Raw genomic sequence first — 25,044 nt, forward strand, 5'->3', positions numbered from 1 at the left:
GAGCACACATATAGGGTGACTTTTGTTCCTGAGTACTGCTGATGGACTGTGCTCTGTCTTGATGTCTGTTCTTTGGGTTGTAACTGCAGTGTTTAAATAAAGAATTATTTAAAAAAAAAATTATTAATAATTCTTTAATAATCTAAGCATAAGCATTAAAACCAGCTCTTTGGCTGGTGTGATTATGCTTGTATTCTATGAGGAAAAGCAGGTGTCTACTTTGATTTATAATAGGCACCATATGAGCATCCCTTTATAGAATTAGCTTTTATGAAGGCTATTTTATGAAGGCTATTCTATAATTTAGGCACCCTATTACTATGGGTGGTGAGTCTGTTCTATAAGACCACTTACACATGTTGTGTTCTTACAGAATACTAGTCTAAAGCTGCATTAAGGTGCCAAAATGTAGCCACCAATGTTTAAAATAGGCCTATGACTTGCAAAAATGATAGAGCCTAAATGTGACATTTATGTGCTTAACTTACAGTATTCTCTAAGGAGGTGATGTAAATGTCAGTTCTGCCTATGCCCCTCCCCTGTGAATGCCTCTCTTAACAATTTCACCCTTTGCCATTTTCATGTGTAATTATAGAATAGCACTTAATTTAATTTAATTCTTATATCCCGCTAATAACCGTGAGGTTTCTAAGCGGTTTACAAAAATGATGCATTAAAAAATACAATAAATAAAAATAAATAAGATAGGTACTTGGAAATTCCCTAACTGTCCCAAAGGCTCACAATCTAACTAAAGTACCTGAAGAAACAATTTATGAAAAGTAAAGATAAAAATATAAAGACAGAGGTAGAGATAGAGATAGAAATGAATATTCCAACAAGATGGCAGCCAGTTAGGTCATCTTCTGTGCTGTCTCCCTTGTCCTGCTTTTCTTTTTGTTTTATTTTGCCTTTGTTGATTTTTCTTTTAAATTTCTTTTTTGTTGGTTTTTTTGTTCTGTCTCTGATGTTTTCATTTGGAACTTCCAGTCTCGTTGGAAGTTCTTTTGAGCTCACCTACTGATTTCCAGTTTGACAGTTGCTCCGATCTGGCAGCTGAGGGAGCCGTTGCCTGATGCCTGAATGGTTCTATGGTGGCGGTTAAGAGTTGAAGAATCGGGTCCTGTTTCTTTTCGTGGTGGATGGGAGAGTTCTGGCTTTCAGCTCCTTGTGTTCATGTCCAGCCACTAGCGGAGAGGACACACTGCCATTTACACACATAAGTGTACACTTAAATTTAAACAATATGTTATAGAATAAGGGGGTATGTACTTATAGCTGCCATGTAGAAGAAACTATAGCATTCTCCCTAGTTTTATGTCATGTACCTGATTGTGATTTTTGGATTTGCAGCAGTACCGAGTGATTACATAGAAAGAAAAGACTCAAGTGATGTACCTGGGATGAAGAAAGTATGTACATTCAAGCGTGAATGGCTGGGAAACTGCTCTGGCCTGAATGATACTACTTATGGCTATAGTTCTGGGAAACCATGTGTTATTATTAAGCTCAACAGGGTCGTTGGCTACAAGCCTAAGGTAAGGGTGATTATTCAAATTCTGGTCACGCTTTCTCATTTACCTAGAACTTTATTTGTAAATGACTATTTAGGTAATTTGGAATTTAACATAAAAATATGAGCTTTTGTCCTTTTCTGTGCCTTTTCAAGTACTCACACACATGGCTACAAGAGACCCTGATTCATTCCCCAAGATCAACTTATTTAAAAAAATAAGAAACCCCAAAACAAAGCTTACATACAAAAATGAAAAGAATCTGGTCCCTTGACACCTGACAGATTGAGGGCCCACTGCTGTTATGCAACAATAATCTCACTAATGATGAGATTTCAAGAACATTTGGCTACTATTATACTACATGATATGGCAGGGGTAGGGAACTCCGGTCCTTGAGAGCCTTATTCCAGTCGGGTTTTCAGGATTTCCCCAATGAATATGCATGAGATCTATTTGCGGCCCTCGAGGAGAGACTTTGACACCCCTGATCTATAGCATCTAAACAGTTCTGGAGAGTGGTCAGATCTAGGACTGCAGGGTTCTGTCTTGAAACCAATAAATATCTTCCACATGCATATAAAATTTAACTGACAAAGACTAACTGACAGGGTAACCAAAGGGCTGAGGAAAAGATTAAAGAGGAGTGGAAAGAGCACAGAGTCTTGAAGTTACTCCAGATATGCAACAATAGGGCTCAAAAGTAGAAGAGGAGACCTGAACCTGAAGAAGCGGTCAGAAAGAAATGAGAACCACTGAAGAGCCAAATGATGAAAGTCAAGCCAGGAGTAGAAAGTGATCCACTAAGTTGCATGCAGCGGTGAGATCTAATGAAATGAGAAGTGTGCTGTCATCTCTCTCTCAAAAGCAGAATGAAGGTCATTCATGATGGAGGTCTGAATAGTTTCTGTGGAATGATTAGGGCAAAAACCAAATTGGTACAGATGGAGCAGATTTGAAGATTCTACATGACTGGATAATTGATAGAAAACCAATTTCTGTGTAAACTTAGAAAGGAAAGGAAGATTGGAGATTGGTTTTAGCTAAGATTGTAGGCCTATAGAATTCTTTCAAGAGGGAACAATTGTAGCTGAGAGAATGTTGTTGATTCATGCGAGAGCAAAGGGAAGGAGACTTAAGTGAGGAATGGAAATCCAGATGGAAGAAATGGGATCTAGAGCACAAGTAGTTTTGCGTGAAGAACTGAAACATTTAGTTAAAAAGTGTCAAAGAAGGAAGATGAGACCAAGAAGAGGAAAATTTGTCTGCTTATCCAATCTGTTTCTTGGAGACCGGTCAACCCTTGGGGGTTAACAAAAGTTTGTACATATGCATAACCTGTTGGAGTAGTTCTGAACTCCTTTGACGCCTCTGTTGGCGGTTAACGGTACTGTTTAGTTGTTTGAGCAGAACAATAGTTTAGCCTGTTGTTACAGGTCCCTCTACATCACAGATGAGTGTCTCTCTCTCTCTATGCTTGGATACTGACTGCTAGAGGGCTAACTAGCCTGTGAAGTAAACGAGACAGAGTGAAAAACCTGATAAATTGTGAAAAAGGAGTACTAGTCTTGACATGTTTAGGGTGCATGCTATCAAATGCCAGTACCGTATTCCGGTCTGTAGGTTTTACAAACACAGAAGTAGAAAAACCACCAACCACAAGTTCTATTTTGACATCCAAAAAAGTAATACTGTGTTTATCAGAGGTGCAGTCAAATTGAATAGTCGGATGAAAAGCATTTAATTCTCTTACAAACTTGTCCAGGGTTTGCTGATCACTTGTCCAAATGACGAATATATCGTCAATATATCTTACCCAGCAGCGCATATGCTGGTATACACATATTTAGCTTCAAATACAGCCATAAAAATATTAGCCACAGACGGGGCAAATGAAGCCCCCCTAGCTACCCCTCTCAGTTGAAGAAACAGCTTATCATCAAACACAAAGTAGTTGTTATATAAAGCCAGAGGAGTAAGCTGCATTAAAAATTCAGTGGGTACTGTCATAGGACGAGGACGAGAATCCAAAGCAGCCTCCACAGTGTTTTGAGCTTCGTCTAAGGGAATAGCAGTGTACAGAGATTGCACATCAAAAGTCACCAACATGACATTCTCCAAATTGTCCCCAAACTGATTCAGTATACCTAAAAACTGGGTAGTATCTTTAATGTAGGAATTGGCTAGGGGGACAAGAGGACGTAGAAAACTATCCACATATTTGCAGATACGTTCAGATAGGGAATTCCTAGAGGAAACAATAGGGCGGCCAGGTGGGTGTTCCATGTTCTTATGTACTTTAGGTAGGATATAAAAAATAGGAATAGTCAAGAGTTTTCAAATTTAAGAACTTACCCTCATTTCCTTACAGGAAGCCCAGTTCTAAGGCAGAAGCAGTCAAATTGCTTACTTGTTCCACAATTTTATCAGTAGGATCACTATCTAACTCTCTATAGACACAGGAGTCATTAAGTTGGCGGTAAGCTTCCTGCATGTAATCCTTTATCAATAAGCACCACAGAACCCCCCCCCCCCTCCTTGTCAGCTCTACGTATAACAATAGAGGACTCAGTGCTTAAATGTTTTAAGGCATCAGACTGTTTTTTGGTCAGATTGAATCTAGGTATGTGTTTCTTCTTCTACATTTTTTCTAAATCCTGAAGAATTAATTTGCGGAACACTTGAAAATCGGATCCATTGGCCCGGGAGGAACCCACGCATTCTTCTGCTATACATCCGAAAAAGTATTTCTCACATTAGGACTAGAAAAAAAATACTGTTTAATAGAAACAGATCTAATAAATTTTGCCAAATCCACCCTGGCACGAAAAGGGTCATGTGTTCGAGTGGGCACAAAAGATAAACCTTTACTAAGCACATGTTGCCTTATTGGCTAAAAGTACCTGACTTGTAATTATATATTCAGTCAGTGTGTCTGAGGCTTGTTTTGATTAAGTTGTATACAGTGACAGTTCACAGAGTAGTGTTAGTACCTACACATGGAAGTTGCATATCTGACACCTCCAAATGAAAGCTGCTGAGTCCATACGATTAATTTTTTCAACATGTTTATTTGTACAATGGCTGCTCCTACTGCAAGTGCAAGAAAATACATGTGCACTCCTGCATATAATTTAGATTATGTTCTAAAACACTGTTCTTCAACCGCCAGTCCGCGGATCGGTGCCGGTCCGCAGAAAATTTCTGCCAGTCCGCGCAGGGCCTGCGAGATTGAGTCGGCAGTTAAATTTCCTGCCGACTGCGGTAGTGTTGGAAGGCTGCTGTTCCTCCCAGCCTCAGGCGATCAAGACAGGCTTCCGACTTCGGGGCCTTCCCTCTGTAAGTCTCGCCTGTACGGAAACAGGAAGTTGAAACAAAATAGGCGGGACTCAGAGAGAGAAGGTTCCGACGTCGGCAGCCTGTCTTGATCAACCGCCCCTGCCGAGTTGCTGAAGAGGGCCGCGGGGAAGGTGCAGGTGGAAGGGAGAGAACTGCAGGTACAGGTGCAGGTGGAAGAGAGATGGTTAGCGTGTACGGGAGCAAGATCCTGGGGAGTCTTCGACAGTGGCTGTCTCCCCTCACAGCAACTCTCCTACTTGCCAGGGCAATGATTCACCGGCAACTTCCTCTTTCCTCAGAGGCGGCAACGGACCCAAGACTGCCTAAGTAAATCGCTGCTGAACTGCTGGAAGGGGAGGAAGCCACTGTTGGAGGCTTAGAAGCTGCTGGATAAAGGGAGAGATGCTACTGGACCTGGAGGGAGGTAGAAGGAGAGATGCTGCTGGGAGGGGAAGAGGGAAAGGGATGGGAAGAGAGCTATTGTTGGATAGGGGGAGGAGGGAAGGAAGAAGGAAAAAGGAAGGAAACAGCTGGCAGGAGGAGAGAGAGGAATGAGAAAGTAGAGAGATTGATGCTGGAAAGGGGGTCAGCAGAGAAATGAGAGAGGGATAAAGATGCTAGATCTGGTGTAGGAGAGATAAAAAGGAAGAAAGCAGTGAAGCTGGAATGAATCATGTAACAAGGAGAGAGGAGGCACAGGCTGGATGGAAAGGGGAGAGGGGCATAGAAAGAAGACAGATACATATGGAAGGGGGAGAGGGCAGACAGTGGATGGAACGGGCAGATGCTGGATTGAAGAGACAGGGCAGACGCTGAAAGGAAAAGAGTGAAAAGATGAAAGCAGAAACCAGAGACAACAAAAGGTAGAACAAAATTTTTTATTTCTATTTTGTCATTAGAACACATCAGATTTGAAATATATATCCTGCTAGAGACATAACTGGGGTCTGCAAAGCCCAGGCAGTGCTTCTTTAGCTTCCAGCTGGCTTAGGGCTCTCTCGGACCAGGAGTCACTCCCCTAACACTATTCCTGTCATGTGTGACTGCGGTATTCTGTTAGCATTATATTTACATTACATTACATTACATTAGTGATTTCTATTCCGCTTGTGCCTTGCGGTTCTAAGCGGATTACATTAGAAGATGGCTGGTCATTTCCAGGCGATGACAATACAATTATTTGTATAACTTTACAAACTTTGCATACCTAACTTTACATAACTTTTCGTACATAACTTTACATAACTTTACGTGGAGTTACTTTGCGTTACTTTACATTATCCTTACCGTGCTTGCATAACTTGCATTAAGTTTACATAATTTATCTTACATAATTTATCTTACATAACTTTACAAGACTTTACGTAGGGTTACTTTGTGTTATTTTACCTTATTTTTCCAGTACATTGCATAACTTACATTACATAATATTACAAAGCATAACCTTATGTTATATTACAAAGCATAACCTTATGTTACATTACATAATATTACAAAGCATAATCTTATGTTAAAAAATCGTCTGTTCCTAGGTTGTTATATCTGATTTTTCTGTGTAGCATTCTGTAATAATTTGGCTTATTCAGTTTTCTTGATAGTAGAGGGGATATATGTGAAGGGGAGGGGAGACAGGGGTTTTGTTGATCCTTGCTCTGTATTATTTGTATTTATAAAATGACAATTGTACAGAATATTTTTCTTTTTATACTTTATTAAAATACATCTATAATAATAAAAAGCTAAGCGCGCATGCGCAGTCACGCCACAAGTTCCCTGATCCCTTTTCTGTCGGAATGTGGTGGCACGAGTGCGCATGCGCTAGATGGCGCGGCGTGAGGGGCTGCCACTTAGGAGAGCAGGTGATTTGGCTGGCCCCAGCCAGGCAATACCCCCCTTCCCAACTGCACCCAGGCCCCACAGCCCTGCCTACTTGACGGCCCAATGGTATCATAGGATCGACTCCTCAAGCCGGGACCGCAGCCTGCTTTGCCCTGCCCTCCTTCGCACGCTTTAATGCGGAAGCCGGGACCGCAGCCTGCTTTGCCCTGACCTCCTTCCCACGCTTTAATGCGGATTCACTGATCCCACCCACCGGCCTCACTTCAGCTCCCCGGCCGTGAAGTCTAGCGCTCTATTGGGTGCTCCTCGATTGGCAAATTCCTTGGCGACGACGATGACGACACGGAGGGCTCAAGTTCCTCCCTTCCGTGAGGGGCGCTTGCACTTGCGCTCTGCTCTGTCCCTCTCTTCTGTGATGTCATGGGCTACTCTCCGGGAGCAGGCGAGTGAAGCCTGGTACTTCCGGGTAGCTAAGGGGCAGAGCGCGGCGCGTGCCCAGGGTCCGGGTGGAGAAGCCGGTGCTGGAGCTGCTCGCGCACATTAGCGCTGGTTAATGCGCCCCGTAGGGCTTAGCGCGCGCAAATTCCATCTAAGGCACATTGAAACCTTTAAGGTTGGGGGGAAATAATGGAATCGAGCAAAAGAAAGGCCTGAAAGCACCAGGGAGGAGCCACCCCCAAGACAAAGATGCCAGCAGAAATGTAACTATTGCAGACTGCTTGGTGGGGGGGGGGGGAAAGGAAGGGAGGCCAACTGCTAGACAGGGGGAGCAGGAAAAGGTGCTGATGGACAGGGGGGAAAAAAGGGAGGCCTACTGCTGGACAGGGGGAGCAGGAAGAGGTGCTGATGGACAGGGGGGAGATAAAACAAAGGGAGAAGGGCTGCTGCTGGATATGGGGAGCAGTGAAGGGGTGGTGGTGGACACAGGGGAGAAAAAGGAAGGGAGAATGGACAGGGGGAGCATGCAAGGGGTGGTGGTGTACAGCCAAAAGAAAGACAGAAAGAAAGACAGAAATACAGAGGAGACAGAGAGAGAGAGACAGAAAGAAATAAAGACAGACACAAACACATATATTCTAGCACCCGTTAATGTAACGGGCTATAAAGCTAGTTCAATATAAAATCATAACTGCGTCTTGTGCAGATGGGATCAGATGGTTTGCGGGGACCGAGCTCACGGAGACGGGGCGGAAATGTTTTTTTTTTAAATTTCAGTCTTAGTAGTTTGCCGGTCCACAAAATAATTCTTTTATTTCTGCCTGTCCACAGGTGTAAAAAGGTTGAAAAACACTGTTCTAAAATACCACTGGAACTGAGCATATCCCAACCAGGATGTCTTAATTTTTATTTCTATGTTCTATGGAAAATGGGATTTAAGTTACAGTAGATAGGGGAGAGTGATTTAGCAGGTAATAAGGTTAAGGAGTAGCAAAGATGGCAACACTGGTTTATGTGTATGAAATGATGTTTATTGCAATGTATCATAGTAGCTGAACAAAGATGTCAGAATGTACATTGTGAAAGTTGTCTTTTGAAATTTTTTTTTTCTTAGCCTCCAACAAATGAAAGCGTTCCCAAGGAGATCCTGGCAAGATACCAACCATTTATAATTCCTGTTCACTGTGCTGCTAAGGTAAATAGACTACAGACCTTTATTCTCTTTCCCACTTTTGACCTCTTTTTGTGCAGATGTACGAGGATTTTTTACTAAGCATTGGTAAGCATTATATTTTATTTTTTAGTGAGGGATGCGTGTTTGGAGATATGGAGAAGGCATGCCTTGTTCTTATTGGTTAGTGTGTAGGCATTGGTGCGCGCTGACCAATTAGCACAGGATTAGCGCGAGAGCCCTTACTGCCTACCAAATGGGGGATGGTAGAGGCTCACAAACTAATAGTCACACACTAATTAGCGTGTGGCCATTAATAGATAGAGGCAAATTGTGGCCATTTTAGAGTCAAACTAAAAAGATGGCCCTCAGCATGTGGATAACCCACATGCTAAAAACAGCACTGGCCACTTTTTAGTGGTCTATAGCTCATAGGCACATGCTTTGCATGATTCCTGTGTAGCCAGCCTGCATTAACTACCCAGAGGCTCAGGGACCCGTTCCCTTGGGATCAGGTGTGCTCCAGGTTTTGTCCGCAGTGGGCTTGAGTGCAGGCTGTGTGGGTTTCATGGCGGTTTTGTACCAGGATCGGGGCTGACTGCATTCCTCCCCCCCCCCAATGTCATGCGGGCTCTGGTGGGGGGTCTAAAGGTCTGGTCCCTTAGGACTCCCAGGACCGTAGACTGGACTTTGTCATTAAGAGACAATTTGAGGCTGTGGCGCTAGGCCTAAAAGTGGCAGCGGTGGTAAAATTTATTGCCCGAGCATGACATTCAAAGTTCTGCACTGTGGGAGACCTGGATGACAGCAATGACCCCCAGTTCCTTCTGACATAGGTTGATTATGTAGCAGATGTGCTATATGACTTTTTCAGGATCTTGAGTAAGGTCTCGGCATATGCCATCTCCACCCATAGAATGCTCTGGATCAGGCAATGGGTGGGAGATTCAAACTCTAAGGTGACATTGCGCAAACTTCTCATTAAAAGACAATTGCTCTTTGGCAAGGGTCTCAACAATCCGATGGCCAGTATGGTGGATCATAAGCCAAATTATTTACCGGACAGCAGACTGCAAGCCCCATGAAGGTACAGTCGGGGAAGTTTACGTGTCTCCAGGTGTTTTCATCAGTACTCGGGAGTGTCAGTTTCCCAGAAAACATTCCAAGGCCCAAGACATAGGTTCGGGAGCACCAGGCACCTCCAGGCATCAAGATCCCACTCTACTGTAACCCCCGAAAAGCAGCAATGACACCAGGCCTGGAACAACCCCCTCCTCAGGTAGAGGGAGGCTGGCAAAGATTTCACATGCATGGACACAGATTTCTTCAGACTGCTAGGTGCTGGATGTCCTTCGGGAGGGGTACAAGCTAGAATTCTTTCGACCCCTTCTGGACCTCTTTGTAAATTCTCCTGCAGGAAAGCCAGACAAAGCAGCCAGAGTTTTGGCAATGGTACAGAGGCTCAGAAGTCTAGGAGCCATAGATGCCATACCAGAAGGCAAATGAGGCTTCAGCAGACACTCCATATACTTTATTGTGCTCAAAAGAGACTCAAATGACTGGATCCTGGATCTGAAGTCAGTCAATGTAGCCCTCAAGATCCCCCACTTTAGAATGGAAACAGTTTGGTCAGTCATTGTATCAGTGGTGTTGGGGAATTCCTTGCCCTCCCTAGATCTAACGGCAGCTTAGCTGCATATTCCCATCTTCCCAGCTCAAAGAAAGTTCTTAAGGTCCATGTACTAGAACATCTCTAGTTCTCTGCTCTTCTGTTTGGACTAGCTACAGTACCACGCACCTTCGCCAAGATAATGGTTGTGGTAGCAGTGCACCTTCACAGGGTGGGGATACAGGTGACCCTTACCTGGATGATTGGCTAATAAGAGCACCATCCAAAACAGAGGGAAAAGAAACGGTGGCCCAAGTGGTCCAACTTCTGCAGATCCTAGGCTGGGTGATAAATTTCAGAAAGAGTCACTTGGCTCTGACACAGGCCTTGGAATACCTGGGAATTCTATTTGATACAGATTGGCACAGAGTCTTTCTTCCAGACCTGAGGTCCATCATGCCCAGAAGTCCGCTCATGCGGCGGCCCAAAAGGTCCAGGACCTGTGCAGTAATCCTCTATTTATATCCTTCTATCCCCTTTTCCAGCAGGAAATTGTCCAATCTTTTCTTAAACCCCAATACTGTACTCTGCCCTATTACGCCCTCTGGAAGCGCATTCCAGTTGTCCACCACTCGTTGGGTAAAGAAGAACTTCCTAGCATTGGTTTTAAATCTGTCCCCTTTCAACTTTTCCGAGTGCCCTCTTGTTCTTTTATTTTTAGAAAGTTTGAAGAATCTGTCCCTCTCTACTCTCTCTATGCCCTTCATGATCTTAAAAGTCTCTATCATATCCCCTCTAAGTCTCCTCTTCTCCAGGGAAAAGAGACCCAGTTTATCCAATCTCTCAGCGTATGAAAGGTTTTCCATCCCTTTTATCAGACGTGTCACTCTCCTCTGAACCCTCTCGAGTAACGCCATATCCTTCTTAAGGTACGGCAACCAATATTGGACGCAGTATTCCAGATGCGGGCGCACCATCGCCCGATACAACGGCAGGATTACTTCTTTTGTCCTGGTTGTAATACCCTTCTTGATTATACCTAGCATTCTATTTGCTTTCTTAGCGGCCGCTGCGCACTGTGCCGTCGGCTTCATTGTCATGTCCACCATTACCCCCAAGTCCCTTTCTTGGCTACTCTCATTCAATAACATCCCTCCCATCGTATAGTTGTACCTTGGGTTTCTGCTTCCCATATGCAATACTTTACATTTCTCAACGTTGAACTTCATCTGCCATCTCGCCGCCCATTCCCCCAGTTTGTTCAAGTCCCTTTGCAATTCTTCGCATTCCTCTTTAGTTCCAGCTCCACTAAATATTTTTGTATCGTCCGCAAATTTTATTATCTCACACTTCGTCCCTGTTTCTAGATCATTTATGAATATATTAAATAGCAGCGGCCCGAGCACCGAGCCCTGCGGAACACCACTCGTGACCCTCATCCAGTCCGAGTAGTGGCCCTTCATCCCTACCCTCAGTTTCCTACCTGCCAACTAGTTTCTGATTCATCTATGTACGTCTCCATCCACCCCATGATTCTTCAGTTTCCGGAGTAGACGTTCGTGAGGCACCTTGTCAAAAGCTTTTTGGAAATCAAGGTATATGATGTCTATGGGGTCTCCCCTGTCCATCCTTTTGTTAATTCCTTCGAAGAAGTGCAATAAGTTAGTTAGGCACGATCTCCCCCTGCAGAAACCATGTTGGCTTATTTTCAGAAGTTCGTTTCTATCCAAATGTTCATCGATGTTTTCTTTTATCAGTGCTTCCGCCATTTTCCCCGGAACCGAGGTCAGACTCACCGGTCTGTAGTTTCCAGGGTCACCTCTTGATCCCTTTTTAAAGATGGGCGTGACGTTGGCTATCTTCCAATCCTCCGGGATCATGCCTGTTTTCAAGGATAGGTTGCAAATTTGCTGCAGTAGTTCAGCTATCTCCTCTTTTAATTCCTTCAAAACCCTTGGATGGATTCCGTCCGGACCAGGGGATTTGTCAGTTTTAAGTTTTTCTATCTGCCTGTGTACATCATCAAGGCTCACTTCCATGGATGTTAATTTTTCTGCTTGATTTCCATTGAAGATTTGCTCAGGTTCCGGTATGTTGGTTGTGTCTTCGTTTGTAAATACAGACGAAAAGAACATGTTAAGTCTTTCCGCGACTTCTTTCTCCTCCTTCACCGCTCCCTTCCTGTCTCCTTCATCCAGCGGTCCCACCTCCTCCCTAGCTGGCTGTTTCCCTTTAACATATCTGAAGAACAGTTTGAAATTTTGTGCTCCCTGGCTAGCCTCTCTTCGTACTCTCTTTTGGCTTTTCGAACCACACTGTGACATTCTTTTTGATACTTCCTGTGCTCTTTCCAGTTCTCCTCAGTTTTGTCCTTCTTCCATTTCCTGAATGAATTTTTCTTATTGGCTATCACTTCCTTCACTATTTTAGTCATCCATACCAGGTCTTTTGTTCGACTCTTTTTGCACCCCTTTCTGAATCTGGGGATGTACAGATTTTGCGCCTCGCTCACCGTGTCCTTGAAAAACGACCAGGCATGTTCTACCATTTGCCATTTCTAGGAAGTGTTCCTAATTTCTTCCTTACCATTTCCCTCATTGCTTCATAGTTTCCTTTCCTAAAGTTGAAAGTTGTCGCTATGGTTCTCTTTCCGTTCGGTATTCCTACTTCAACCTTGAACTTGATCATATTATGATCGCTGTTTCCCAACGGTCCCACTACTTCCACTTCCTTTGTAGGTCCCATTAGCCCATTTAGGATTAAATCCAAAGTGGCATTTCCTCTCGTCGGTTCTCTAACAAGCTGCTCCATGAAGCAATCTTGTATAGCCTCCAGGAATTCTGTCTCCCTAGCGCATCTTGAGCTTCCAAGACTCCAGTCTATCCCGGGGTAGTTGAAGTCTCCCATAACAACCGTGTAACCTCTTTTGTATTCTCGCTTCATCTTGGCATCCATTTCTTTATCAATATCTCTGGTTTGCCCGGGTGGACGATAGTATAGGCCCATCTTTATTTCATGCCCTTTCCTACCCGGTATTTTAACCCATAGCGATTCCAGTTTGTTGGTCGTCTCCGCTGTGTCCATTCTTGTCGATTGTATGCTTTCTTTTACGTATAGGGCTATTCCTCCTCCTTTCTGTCCTGACCTGTCCTGGCGATAGAGCTTGTATCCCGGCAGTGCTGTATCTCATTTGTTTTCCTCATTCCACCACGTTTCAGAGATTCCAATGATGTCTATGTCCTCTGCATTGGCCACGGCTTCTAGTTCCTCCAGGCATCAGATTGTGCAATAAAGGACAGGCCAGCTCCAATGGCATGGTATCATCTTCAGTTGCTGGGATCCATGGTGGCAACAATAGATGTAGTACCCTGGGTGAGAGATTACGTAGATAGCAGTGTGGAAGCCATATGGATAGAAATGCTATGTGTGTGGGGACTAGCTAGCTAGAGTTTGAGCCCACCGGGACAGATAGGGAAATATGATAAAGTACCTGAATGTAAACCACTTAGGATATAAGTGGTATATAAATAAAGTAAAGTATAGTATAGTACTCTACAGGAGAGGTTGCTCTCCCAGTGGGCCCCGCAGTCAGATGCACAGGACTTAGCACTGCCTTGAACAAACACAGCTCTGTGCAGCCTGTACTTGTGGCATGGTCTCTGTCCTGGGGAATGCCTCTGTGCATATCCACATGGGAAATCTTGACGACAGATGCCAGTCTCTTTGGCTGGGGAGGCTGTTTCCAAGGGCGCCCGTTGCAAGGCCAGTGGTTACCCTTGCAGAGGGGTTGGTCAACTACTTAGAGCCGAGAGCGAACAGGCTAACTCTTCGGTCATGGGAGAGCATCTTGGAGGGTAAAGCAGTTTGTGTCTTCTCGGACAATGCACAGTGGTAGCCTACGTCAACTGGCAGCGAGGCACCAGGCGTGCACCACTGGGATTGGAGGCTCAAATACTGTTCCGATGGGCTGAGGCCCATCTATTGGCTTTCTCGGCAGCACATGGAGAAGGAGTGGACAGTGTGCAAGCGGATTTCCTAAGTCATTAGACACTGGATCCAGGAGAGTGTCTCAGAAGGCCGACGTACAACTCTGGGGGGACTGACGTTCAATCTCATTGCATCAACCAACAGCAAGAAGGCCGCTTGGTTCTTCAGTCAAAGATACAAGCCAGGAAGCGATGGCCTGGATGCTATGGTCCAACCCTGGCCTCCAGCAGAGCTTCTGCATGAGTTTCCCCCATGGCCGATGATAGGAAGAGTCCTCTTAAGGATAAGGACCCACAAGGGGCAAGTAATTCTGGTTGCCCCGGACTGGCCGAGGCAGCTGTGGTATGCAGGGTGGTAGGTGCGTGGAACAGTCTCCCGGTAGAAGTGGTGGAGACAGACTGTGGGATAGTCACTTAGGATCTCTTAGAGAGAGGAAGAGATAATGGTTACTGTGGATGGGTCATTTGGCCTTTATCTGCCATCATGTTTCTATGTTTCTAGTCTTCCAGTTTCTTACAGATTTGAATATTCGTGAAGGTATTGTTTATTTTTTACCATCTCTTTTCAACATGATGGGCTTATCTTCTAAACAACTGCAATCTACAATGGTATCATGAGTGATTGAAACTACTTTGATGGAATACCCCTTTAAGGGAACAACTTTACTAAGATCTAACTTTTAACTTATTTATTTAAAAAAATGTCTTTCCTGCCTAAAACCTAAGCAGGTTACAATTTAACATACACAATCTGTTTTCAGACAGAAAACAGTACAAAAACACAAAAGCAGTATCCCTCATCAATCTTCTAGATATTGTCATAATCCAACAACAAAACTCATTTACAAATATAAGTGAGTTTTAAGTAGCTGTCTAAATTGTTCGACTTGAAGTTCCAGGAAGTAATGTGTCTCGAAGGCAAAAAGGGGAGAGAGGGGATTTGGAACTAAATAATATCCATGATGTGAAGCCCCCTAGAGTTTTTTTGAAGCTTTATATCTAAAGATAGAAACATCAACTGGAAAAGAGAGAAGAAAGTGATCTGACCTGAATACAGGGTTAAAGATAACTTCATTTCTTATTAACTAAAGGAAGCAGAAGAGAAAACTAAGAGTGCTTTGTCAAATGAGTAAGAGCGTGAATGTGTTGCTTTCATATAAATGATATAAATTCTTTATCATGTAGTTTCTGAGGGTTGTCAGCATAAATATTAAAAGATCCAAGAATTAGTGAAGTGAGTCAGATATTTGTGCATGTAGTTCATCTAAAAAGAATGAAGGATGGTTGGGATGAGCATGATAGATGAGAAGAATATGTAACATAATATTACTGGAGATATACATGAAGTGCTTCAGAACACTGGAACTTTGGTTAACATAGAGAAAAGTGACACTGCCTCCTTGTTTAGGAGAAATTAGGGGGTAGATAAAGAGATTTCACAGCCTCTTTAAGCCAGGTTTCCATTAGGCACACAAACTGAGGGCCAGATTCTCAAAACTTTAACACCGTCACTAAACTGTTTACCGACAGTTTAGCCTGTACGCATTTTAGCAGTGGATTATCAAAACAGATTATTTCTGTCAATAGCGAGCTTTCTAGCAGTCTCCAACAATGACATGCAAATGGGTTCTTCAACATTGAAATGAGCCCTCCGGTGGCTTCTTAAAAAATGCTGAGCCATTTTCTAAAAGCAGCGTTGGCTTTTGGTGACAAAAATAAGCGACTGGATCAGGGATGCTGGTCAGTGTCTGTCAAAGACTGCTAGAATGCCTATTCTCTTCCGCTGCATCACAACACCCCTCCCCTGCAGTGGCAGCGACACCCCTCCCTGCAGCGGGAGAGATGCCCACACTCTCTTGCTGCCAAGAAATCCCGGCTGCGCACCCCCTCTCTTTACAGCGTGAGAGATGCCCATTCTCCCCCACTGGCAAATTACCCCCCCCCCGCCACAGAACATCTCCACCTTATCTCTGATGCCCCCTCCCCCTTTGATGCACGGAGGGACATGGACTCCCTCCTCCCAGATGTCCTGTGTCATCTAAAATGGGCCTTTCCCTCCCCAGTGCATCTTGGAATGCACTGGGAAGAGGACCTGAGGCTCTGATTGGCACAAGTTATTTAAGGCCCCTCCTGCTGCATGATATGTTTTGTTAATAAAATAGTTTGCAATTAGAGAGCAAAAAAAAAATGCGTGAGCGGGAAGGCAAATGGCAAAAAACTGAACACGTTTAGAGACACGACTTAGCTCTGTGGAAAACTAAGAACTGAGGAGCTGTGAGCCTGCATTGGACGCAAACTTTCTTAAGTTCTTAAAGTGGCAATGCTGTCCCTATCAGGGCTCCTTGGATGATGTGAGAATATGCTGCCTGCTTGTCCTGGGATAAAGATTATTAAAGGTATAAACCTAATCTTCCATATGTTTAATTGTAATAATTTCATTGTAATGCAATTGTATCACATCACCACAAGGGGGGTTGTACATTTTCTCAGAAAATACTTAGATATGGCTTTAGTAGCTTCAGGGAATGGAAATGTGGCATGGCTTTGAAGATGATCCAAGTTTGTGGGAGAAGGGAAAATGCCAAACTAATAAGTGAATGATCCTGCTGGGGAAGAAGCAATAAAGAGATAGATGAGCCAAAGCTGACAAAGAGAATGAGTGACTAGGAGGGCAAGTGGGAATATGATGGAGTGAGGAACTGAGAGTGAAACAGAGCCGATCAGGCAAGGAGGAAGTGAGGAGCAGAACAGGTTATGATGGTAAAGTGGAGCAGGCCAGAAGATATTACATCCTCTTGCCCCCATATACAGTATGTTGAACTTTGCCTATATACAGGCAAGGAGGAAGGAGGAAAATAAGAAAGACTTAGGATGAAGATGATATTAGGAGAAAGTGAAAGAAAAGGAAGTTTAGAAAGAACTGGAAATTGATGAGGGATAGTGTATGTGGCGTGGGTTGGTTAAGATGGAGTGTGTGGGGGATATATGGACCAGGTCAGACTGTCGATGAAAAACTGTGCTGTGGATGAACTGGGGGTTGGGGGGAAAGGGAAGAAAGACTGATGAGACTTTCATTGCTTTCAGAGCCCTTCTTTTAGCCACAAATCTTCCTCTGCCACACTCTATGTATTTAAATATGGCCTTGCAATCATGTCCTTGATCCAGCTTGCCTTATTTTTACTTTTTTTTTACATTGGGTAATTTGTGTCGCGTTGAATGTCTCCAGACAGGGTGAGTAATCATTATTATCCCAGGACAAGCAGGCAGCATATTCTTGACTGATGGGTGACGGCACCGACAGAGCCCCGGTACGGACAATTTTAGAGTGACTGCACTCTAAGAACTTAGAAAGTTCTAGCTAGGCCGCACCGCGCGTGCGCGAGTGCCTTCCCGCCCGACGAAGGCGCGCGGTCCCCAGTTTCTTAGTTTCCGCGTAGCTAAGAAGACGCGTGTTTTCCAACGACTGTTGGATAATCCTTTTTTCGCCTTACCGCTCGCGTATTTTTCCTCGTGAAACTCTTCACGTTCTCTTTTTTTATTCTTTTCTTGATTTAAAAAAAAAAAAAAGTCTATTTTTTTCGACTTTTTTTCGGTCGGCCCCGGCGGGGCCTGTTGGCACCATCGAAGCCTCAGGCTTCGATTTTGCTACTGCCGTTTTTCCCTTCATGCCCCGTTCACCGGGTTTTAAAAAAATGTCAGCGGTGTGCACGCCCTATTTCTTTATCCGACCCGCACAAGTGGTGCCTTCAGTGCTTGGGTCCGGACCATAGGGCTGCGACGTGCACCCGCTGTGCTTCTCTTCAAAAGAGAACTTTAAAGAATCAACAGATTCAACAGCAACTCCTTTTTGGTGCCGCTATGGAAGTTCCACCGGCATCGACTCCGGCATCGGCAACTTCCTCCAAGTCGGCACCGGTGGTTTCGACACCGCAAGATGCATCTTCGGTGTTGCACCCCACAGGTAAGCCGGCTAAGAAGCCATCCTCTACAGTTCTCGGCCCGCCAGTCGAACATGCAGTGAGCCAAGTCCTGCAGACTGTGCGCCGGCCCCGTAAACGCTCCGCTCCCATAGAAGTGACTGCCTCTTCATCGGCATCGACTTCACCTGAGCGTCGAGCTGCACCGCAGGTACCGAGCAAGAAAAAAGTGGTACCGGTGCCATCGGGACCGTCTCTGGATGAGCGCATAACATCCATCCTCCAGGTCCAGCTTAAGGAGCAATTACAACACCTGCTCCCGGCTCTGCTAACTCTGAACCTTCCAGTGTCGGTACCTACTGAGCCTATGGTACCGATCGTCGACCAGCCTATTTTGTCAGCATTGACGTTATCGGCACCGCTTAAATCTGCCTCTTCTATGTCTATGCCTATTTTGTTGACAGATCCAAAGTCTCTTCGTCGAGCTGTTCATTCTGTCTCTGATCCGGTACCGCTCTCTGACACCCGTACCGCTTTACATTCACCAGGTACGGTGTTGATGCGTTCCGGCAAATCGGTACGCAAAACTAGGAATACCGAATCCTCTACTCCTCTATCTCAGGGCCGTCTTCTATCGGTACGTGACCCTGATTTATGGGATGATTCCGAGGATCCCCTCGGTACCGAGAAGGATTTTTCATCGGATGAGGCTGACCCATCAGTGCAGGATCCTGCTAGTAAGCCAGAGCACTCTTCCTTCACTAAATTTCTTAGGGAGATGTCAGACACCCTTTCTCTCCCATTGGAGTCTAATTCTAAAAAGTCCAAGGCATTCCTGGATGCTTTGGACTTTGACCAACCTCCCAAGGAATTTTTGAAATTACCCCTTCACGATATCTTAAGGGAAACCTTTTATAAAAATCTGGAGACTCCTCTCACCATCCCAGGAGCTCCAAGGAAATTGGAATCACTTTATAAAGTTATTCCCATTCCAGGGTTTGACAAACCTCAGCTTCCACACAAATCTTTGCTGGTGGAGTCAACCCTGAAAAAATCTGCAGGCTCAAGTGTGTATGCTTCTGTCCCTCCTGGCAGAGAGGGCAAGGCTATGGACAAATTTGGTAAACGACTTTACCAGAATGCTATGTTGGCCAACCGTTCAGGTAACTATGCATCCCACTTCTCGTTTTACCTGAAACATAAGAACATAAGAAGTTGCCTCCACTGAGTCAGACCAGAGGTCCATCTCGCCCAGCGGTCCGCTCCTGCGGTGGCCCACCAGGTCCGTGACCTGTGAAGTGGTTTTTGCCCACTTTTATAACCTACCTCTAGTTCTATCTGTACCCTTCAATCCCCCTATCCTCTAGGAACCTATCCAAACCTTCCTTGAACCCCTGTAAAGTGCTCTGGCCTATCACCTCCTCCGGAAGCATGTTCCATGTGTCCACCACCCTTTGGGTAAAAAAGAACTTTCTAGCATTTGTTCTAAACCTGTCCCCTTTCAATTTCTCCGAGTGACCCCTAGTGGTTGTGGGTCCCCACAGTTTGAAGAATCTGTCCTTATCTACTCTCTCTATGCCCTTTAGGATTTTGAAGGTTTCTATCATGCCCCTCTAAGTCTCCTCTTTTCCAGGGAGAACAGCCCCAGCATTTTTAACCTGTCAGCGTATGCAAAATTTTCCATACCTCTTATCAGTTTAGTCGCTCTTCTCTGGACTCCCTCGAGTACCGCCATGTCCTTCTTGAGGTACGGCGACCAGTACTGGACACAGTACTCCAGGTGCGGGCGCACCATTGCGCGATACAGCGGCATGATGACTTCCTTCGTCCTGGTTGTGATACCCTTTTTGATGATGCCCAGCATTCTGTTTGCTTTCTTTGAGGCTGTCGCACACTGCGCCGATGGTTTCAATGTTGTGTCCACCATCACCCCCAGGTCTCTTTCAAGGTTGCTCACCCCTAGCAATATTCCCCCCATTTTGTAGCTGAACATCGGGTTCTTTTTCCCTACATGCATGACCTTGCATTTCTCTACATTAAAACTCATTTGCCACTTTTTTGCCCATTCTTCCAGTCTCGTTAGGTCCCTTTGCAGGTCTTCACAGTCTTCTGTGCTTCTAACCCTGCTGCAGAGTTTGGTGTCATCAGCAAATTTGATAACCTCACATTTCGTCCCCGTCTCCAGGTCATCAATAAATATATTGAACAGGAGAGGTCCCAGCACCGACCCCTGTGGAACTCCGCTCGTGACCCATTGCCAGTCTGAGTATTGGCCCTTTACTCCAACCCTCTGTTTCCTGCCTGCCAACCAGTGTTTGATCCATCGGTAGATATCCCCTTGCACCCCGTGGTTCCACAGCTTTTTAAGTAGCCGTTCGTGAGGTACCTTGTCGAAGGCTTTTTGGAAGTCAAGGTAGATGATGTCTATGGATTCCCCCTTATCCATCTGGCTGTTTATTCCCTCAAAGAAATACAGCTTATACAGCAGATATACATACAGAAATACATCTTATACAGCAGATGGCCACTTTTCAGAAATATATTCCAGACCGCAAACTTTCTGCTTTTCAGCAATGCACTGCCAGTCTCTTACAGCTCAGGAAGTTCATGGTCCGTTCCATCTATGACACATTTGAACTGACATCCCGAGCTACTGCAATGTCTGTAGCTATGAGACGATTAGCATGGCTTCGCGTCTCAGAACTTGATGTTAACCACCAGGACTGCCTTGCCAATGCTCCCTGCCTGGGTGATGAGCTGTTTGGAGAATCTCTGGATACCACCACCCAGAAACTTTCGGCTCCTGAGACGAGGTGGGATACCTTATTGAAAAACAAAAAGAAACCCCCTCCTACTCGTCCTTTTAGGCAGCAGACGTCATATCAGCGCCGTTTCTCTGCTCGGCCAATTCAGCCTCATCCTCCTCAGCCTCGGAGACAGTGACAGCAACAGCACCAACAGGCTCGCCAGCAACAGCCGCCTGCAATCAAACCTGTTGCTCAGCCTAAACCAACTCAGCCCTTTTGACTCTCTTCTCCAGGGCGTTGCCAGTCTTCCTCCCTCATGTCCTCTTCCACAACCTATCGGAGGTCGCCTCCAAATTTTTCTGGCTCGATGGGAGGTAATTACCACCGATCAATGGGTGCTCTCTATCATCGCCCACGGCTACTCCCTCAATTTTCAGACTCCTCCGACGTTAGGCCTGCCAAAAGAGTCTGCTTCCAACAAGGCTCAATCCCTCCTTCTCTCTCAAGAGGTTCAATCCCTCCTTCTTCTCAATGCCATCGAAGAAGTTCCTCCAGATCAGCGAGGTCAGGGATTTTACTCCAGGTACTTTCTAGTTCCCAAAAAGACCGGAGACCTCAGACCTATATTAGATCTCAGAGATCTCAACAAATGTTTGGTCAAGGAGAAGTTCAAAATGCTCTCTCTTGCCACCCTCTACCCTCTTCTCTCTCAGGGCGACTGGCTATGCTCCCTCAATCTCAAAGAGGCTTACACACATATTCCTATCCATCTGATGTCCAGACAATATCTTCGCTTTCTCATCAGTCACACTCATTACCAATACAAGGTGCTACCCTTCGGTCTAGCCTCCTCTCCCAGGGTATTCACCAAGTGTCTAATTGTGGTAGCAGCCTATCTCCGCTCTCACAATTTTCAAGTCTTCCCTTATCTGGACGACTGGCTGATCAAGCCTCATTCTCCCCAGGCGGTTCTGCTTGCCACCAACCAGACCATTCACTTCCTTCAACTGTTGGGTTTCGAAATTAATCGACCCAAGTCGCACCTCATTCCAACCCAGCGACTTCAATTCATTGGTGCCATTCTGGACACTGTTCTCATGAGGGCGTTTCTTCCATCCAACCGCCTTCAGACCATCCTTCATCTCTGTCGGCAGGTGTTTCAACAGATTACCATCTCTGCAAATCACATGATGGTGCTCTTGGGGCACATGGCTTCGACAGTGCATGTCACCCCCTTCGCACGTCTCCACCTGCGCACTCCTCAATGGACCCTAGCAACCCAGTGGTCCCAAGCGACGGATCTTTGCTCACAACACATATCTGTGACATCGTCTCTTCGACAGTCGCATCTTTGGTGGTTGACATCTTCAAATCTATCCAGAGGTCTACTGTTCCATCTACCTCATCATCATCTCGTGATCACCACAGATGCATCCCCTTATGCCTGGGGAGCTCACTTGAACGAATTCCAAACTCAGGGTTTTTGGACTGCCCAGGAAAAGAAGCATCACATCAATTTCCTGGAACTCTGAGCAATGTTTTATGCCCTCAAGGCGTTTCAACATCTTCTCTTTCCTCAAGTACTACTCCTTTGCACAGACAATCAAGTTGCAATGTACTACATCAACAAACAGGGAGGGACAGGCTCTCGCCTGTTGTGTCAGGAAGCCCAACGGATTTGGTTTTGGGCGACAGCTCGTCATTTATTCCTGAAAGCTGTCTACATTCAAGGGGAGCAGAATTCCTTAGCAGACAATCTCAGAATTCTCCAACCTCACGAATGGACTCTCGACCCCTTGACTCTCCAGTCCATTTTCACTCAATGGGGCACTCCTCAAGTGGACCTTTTTGCAGCTCCTCACAATCATCAACTGCCCCTGTTTTGCTCCAGACTCTACTCCCCTCACCGTCTGGCACCCGATGCATTTCTCATGGATTGGACCAATCTCTTCCTATATGCATTTCCTCCTCTACCGCTCATGCTGCGGACATTGTTCAAGCTCAAGAGGGAACAAGCCACCATGATTCTCATCGCTCCACGGTGGCCCAGGCAACACTGGTTCTCCCTTCTACTTCAACTCAGTTCCAGGGAACCCATACTTCTTCCACTGTTTCCTTCTCTGCTTACTCAGCATCAACAGTCCCTACTGCATCCCAACTTACAGTCTCTGCACCTGATAGCTTGGTATCTCTCGGGCTAACTTCGGCTCATTCACTCCTATCTCAGCCTGTCCGTTCTATCATTGATGCTTCCAGGAAACCGGCCACCCTTCATTGTTATCAACAGAAATGGTCTCGGTTTTCTTCCTGATGCCTCTTACATCACCATAATCCCACGTCTCTAGCAGTGGGACTGGTGTTGGACTATCTTCTTTCCTTGTCTGACTCTGGTCTCAAATCTACTTCTATCAGAGTTCATCTCGGTGCCAAGGGGGATCAGGAGGGTATATTATCATGCATGGAGGTAAGCCTCGAAGACGTTCTAAGGCAGACAGATAGATTAAAAATTGACAAATCTCCTGGCCCAGATGGGATCCACCCGAGAATACTGAAAGAGCTTAGAGACGAAATAGCGGAGTTACTCAGGCATATTTGCAACCTATCCTTGAGAACAGGGATAATCCCGGAAGATTGGAGGATAGCAAATGTTACACCAATCTTCAAAAAAGGATCGAGAGGCGACCCAGGGAACTATAGACCGGTGAGCTTGACCTCAGTTCCCGGGAAGATGGTCGAATCACTGATCAGGGAAGGTGTCAATGAGCATATAGAAAAAAATAAACTGATGAGAACAAGCCAGCACGGTTTCTACAAAGGACGATCGTGCCAAACGAATCTACTACATTTCTTTGAGGGGATAAGCAAACATTTGGACCAAGGTAACCCCATTGACATAGTTTATCTGGATTTCCAAAAAGCCTTCGACAAGGTACCCCATGAGCGCCTGCTGAAGAAACTGTGGAACCACGGGGTGGAAGGGGACGTCCACAGATGGATCCAAAATTGGCTGGCGGATAGGAAGCAGAGGGTAGTAGTAAAAGGACACTACTCTGACTGGAAAGGGGTCACGAGTGGTGTCCCGCAGGGGTCAGTGCTGGGACCGCTGCTGTTCAATATATTCATTAACGATCTGGAAACGGGCACGAAGTGCGAAGTTATCAAGTTCGCGGATGATACAAAACTCTCCAACAGGGTCAAAACTGTTGAGGAATGCAAAGAACTGCAGAGCGACCTGAACAAACTGTGTGAGTGGGCAAAAAGATGGCAGATGAGCTTTAATGTGGAGAAATGTAAGGTCTTGCACATGGGGAAAGGGAACCCCATGTACAGCTATACGATGGGAGGGAGGGTGATGGGGAAAGGCACCCTGGAAAAAGACCTGGGGGTTTTGGTGGATACAACAATGAAGTCAGCGGCGCAATGTGCAGCGGCCTCAAAGAAAGCGAACAGAATGCTGGGCATTATCAAAAAAGGTATCACTACCAGAACGAAGGAGGTTATCCTGCCATTGTATCGAGCAATGGTGCGACCACATCTGGAATACTGTGTCCAATACTGGTCACCGTACCTTAAAAAAGACATGGCGATACTTGAGAGGGTTCAGAGGAGAGCAACTAGGATGATAAAAGGAATGGAGAACCTTTTATATGCCGAAAGGTTAGACAAACTGGGGCTCTTTACCCTGGAAAAGCGGAGACTGAGAGGAGACATGATACAGACATATAAAATCATGAGAAGCATAGAGAGGGTGGAGAGGGACAGATTCTTCAGACTAGCAGGGACAGCAAAAACAAGAGGTCACTCGGAAAAACCGAGAGGGGACGGATTCAAAACGAATGCAAGGAAGTTTTTTTTCACTCAGAGGGTGGTGGACACCTGGAATGCGCTTCCAAAGGAGGTAATAGGACAGAGTACAATACTGGGTTTTAAAAAGGGACTGGATGACTTCCTGGAAGCAAAGGGGATTGCAGGGTATAGATAGAAGGTTACTCTACAGGACAAAATCGAAAAGTGTTTGTGAGTTTTAGGGTAGGAGCACTATCAGGTCCTGGACCTGAGGGGCCGCCGCGTGGGCGGACTGCCGGGCGCGATGGACCTCCGGTCTGACCCGACAGAGGCAAGTCTTATGTTCTTATGTTCATTGCTGCCTTTCATGAGCCAATTCATGGAAAACCCCTTTCTGCTTATCCTTTGGTTTCCAGATTCATGAGGGGCCTTTTCAATGTGAAACCACCTCTCAAAGCCCCTCCTGTTGTCTGGGATCTCAATGTGGTTCTTTCCGCTTTAATGAAGCCTCCTTTTGAACCTTTGGCCACAGCACATTTCAAATTTCTCACTTGGAAAGTGGTCTTCCTTATTGCTCTCACCTCTGCCAGGAGGGTCAGTGAGTTACATGCACTAGTGGCTGATCCACCTTTCAGGTTTTCACCATGATAAGGTGGTTTTACGTACACACCCAAAGTTTCTCCCTAAGGTTGTGTCTG

General features: G+C 45.4%; 1 protein-coding gene across 2 annotated transcripts in view; it reads left to right on the forward strand.

Annotated features, from left to right (window-relative positions):
- The window catches only part of ATP1B1 (ATPase Na+/K+ transporting subunit beta 1), a 97,259-nt gene that overhangs the window by 67,961 nt on the left and 4,254 nt on the right, over nt 1-25,044 (forward strand). Inside the window, exons 4-5 of one of the 2 annotated variants that reach the window (XM_033942046.1) lie at nt 1,357-1,538; nt 8,245-8,325. In XM_033942046.1, coding sequence (XP_033797937.1) covers nt 1,357-1,538; nt 8,245-8,325 — 263 coding nt within the window. Of the gene's footprint in view, nt 1-1,353; nt 1,539-8,244; nt 8,326-25,044 lie in introns of both variants that reach the window. The other variant, XM_033942045.1, reaches the window with a different exon arrangement.

Source organism: Geotrypetes seraphini, chromosome 4 (genome assembly GCF_902459505.1).
Source record: "Geotrypetes seraphini chromosome 4, aGeoSer1.1, whole genome shotgun sequence".
In the NCBI taxonomy this organism is placed as follows: domain Eukaryota; kingdom Metazoa; phylum Chordata; class Amphibia; order Gymnophiona; family Dermophiidae; genus Geotrypetes; species Geotrypetes seraphini.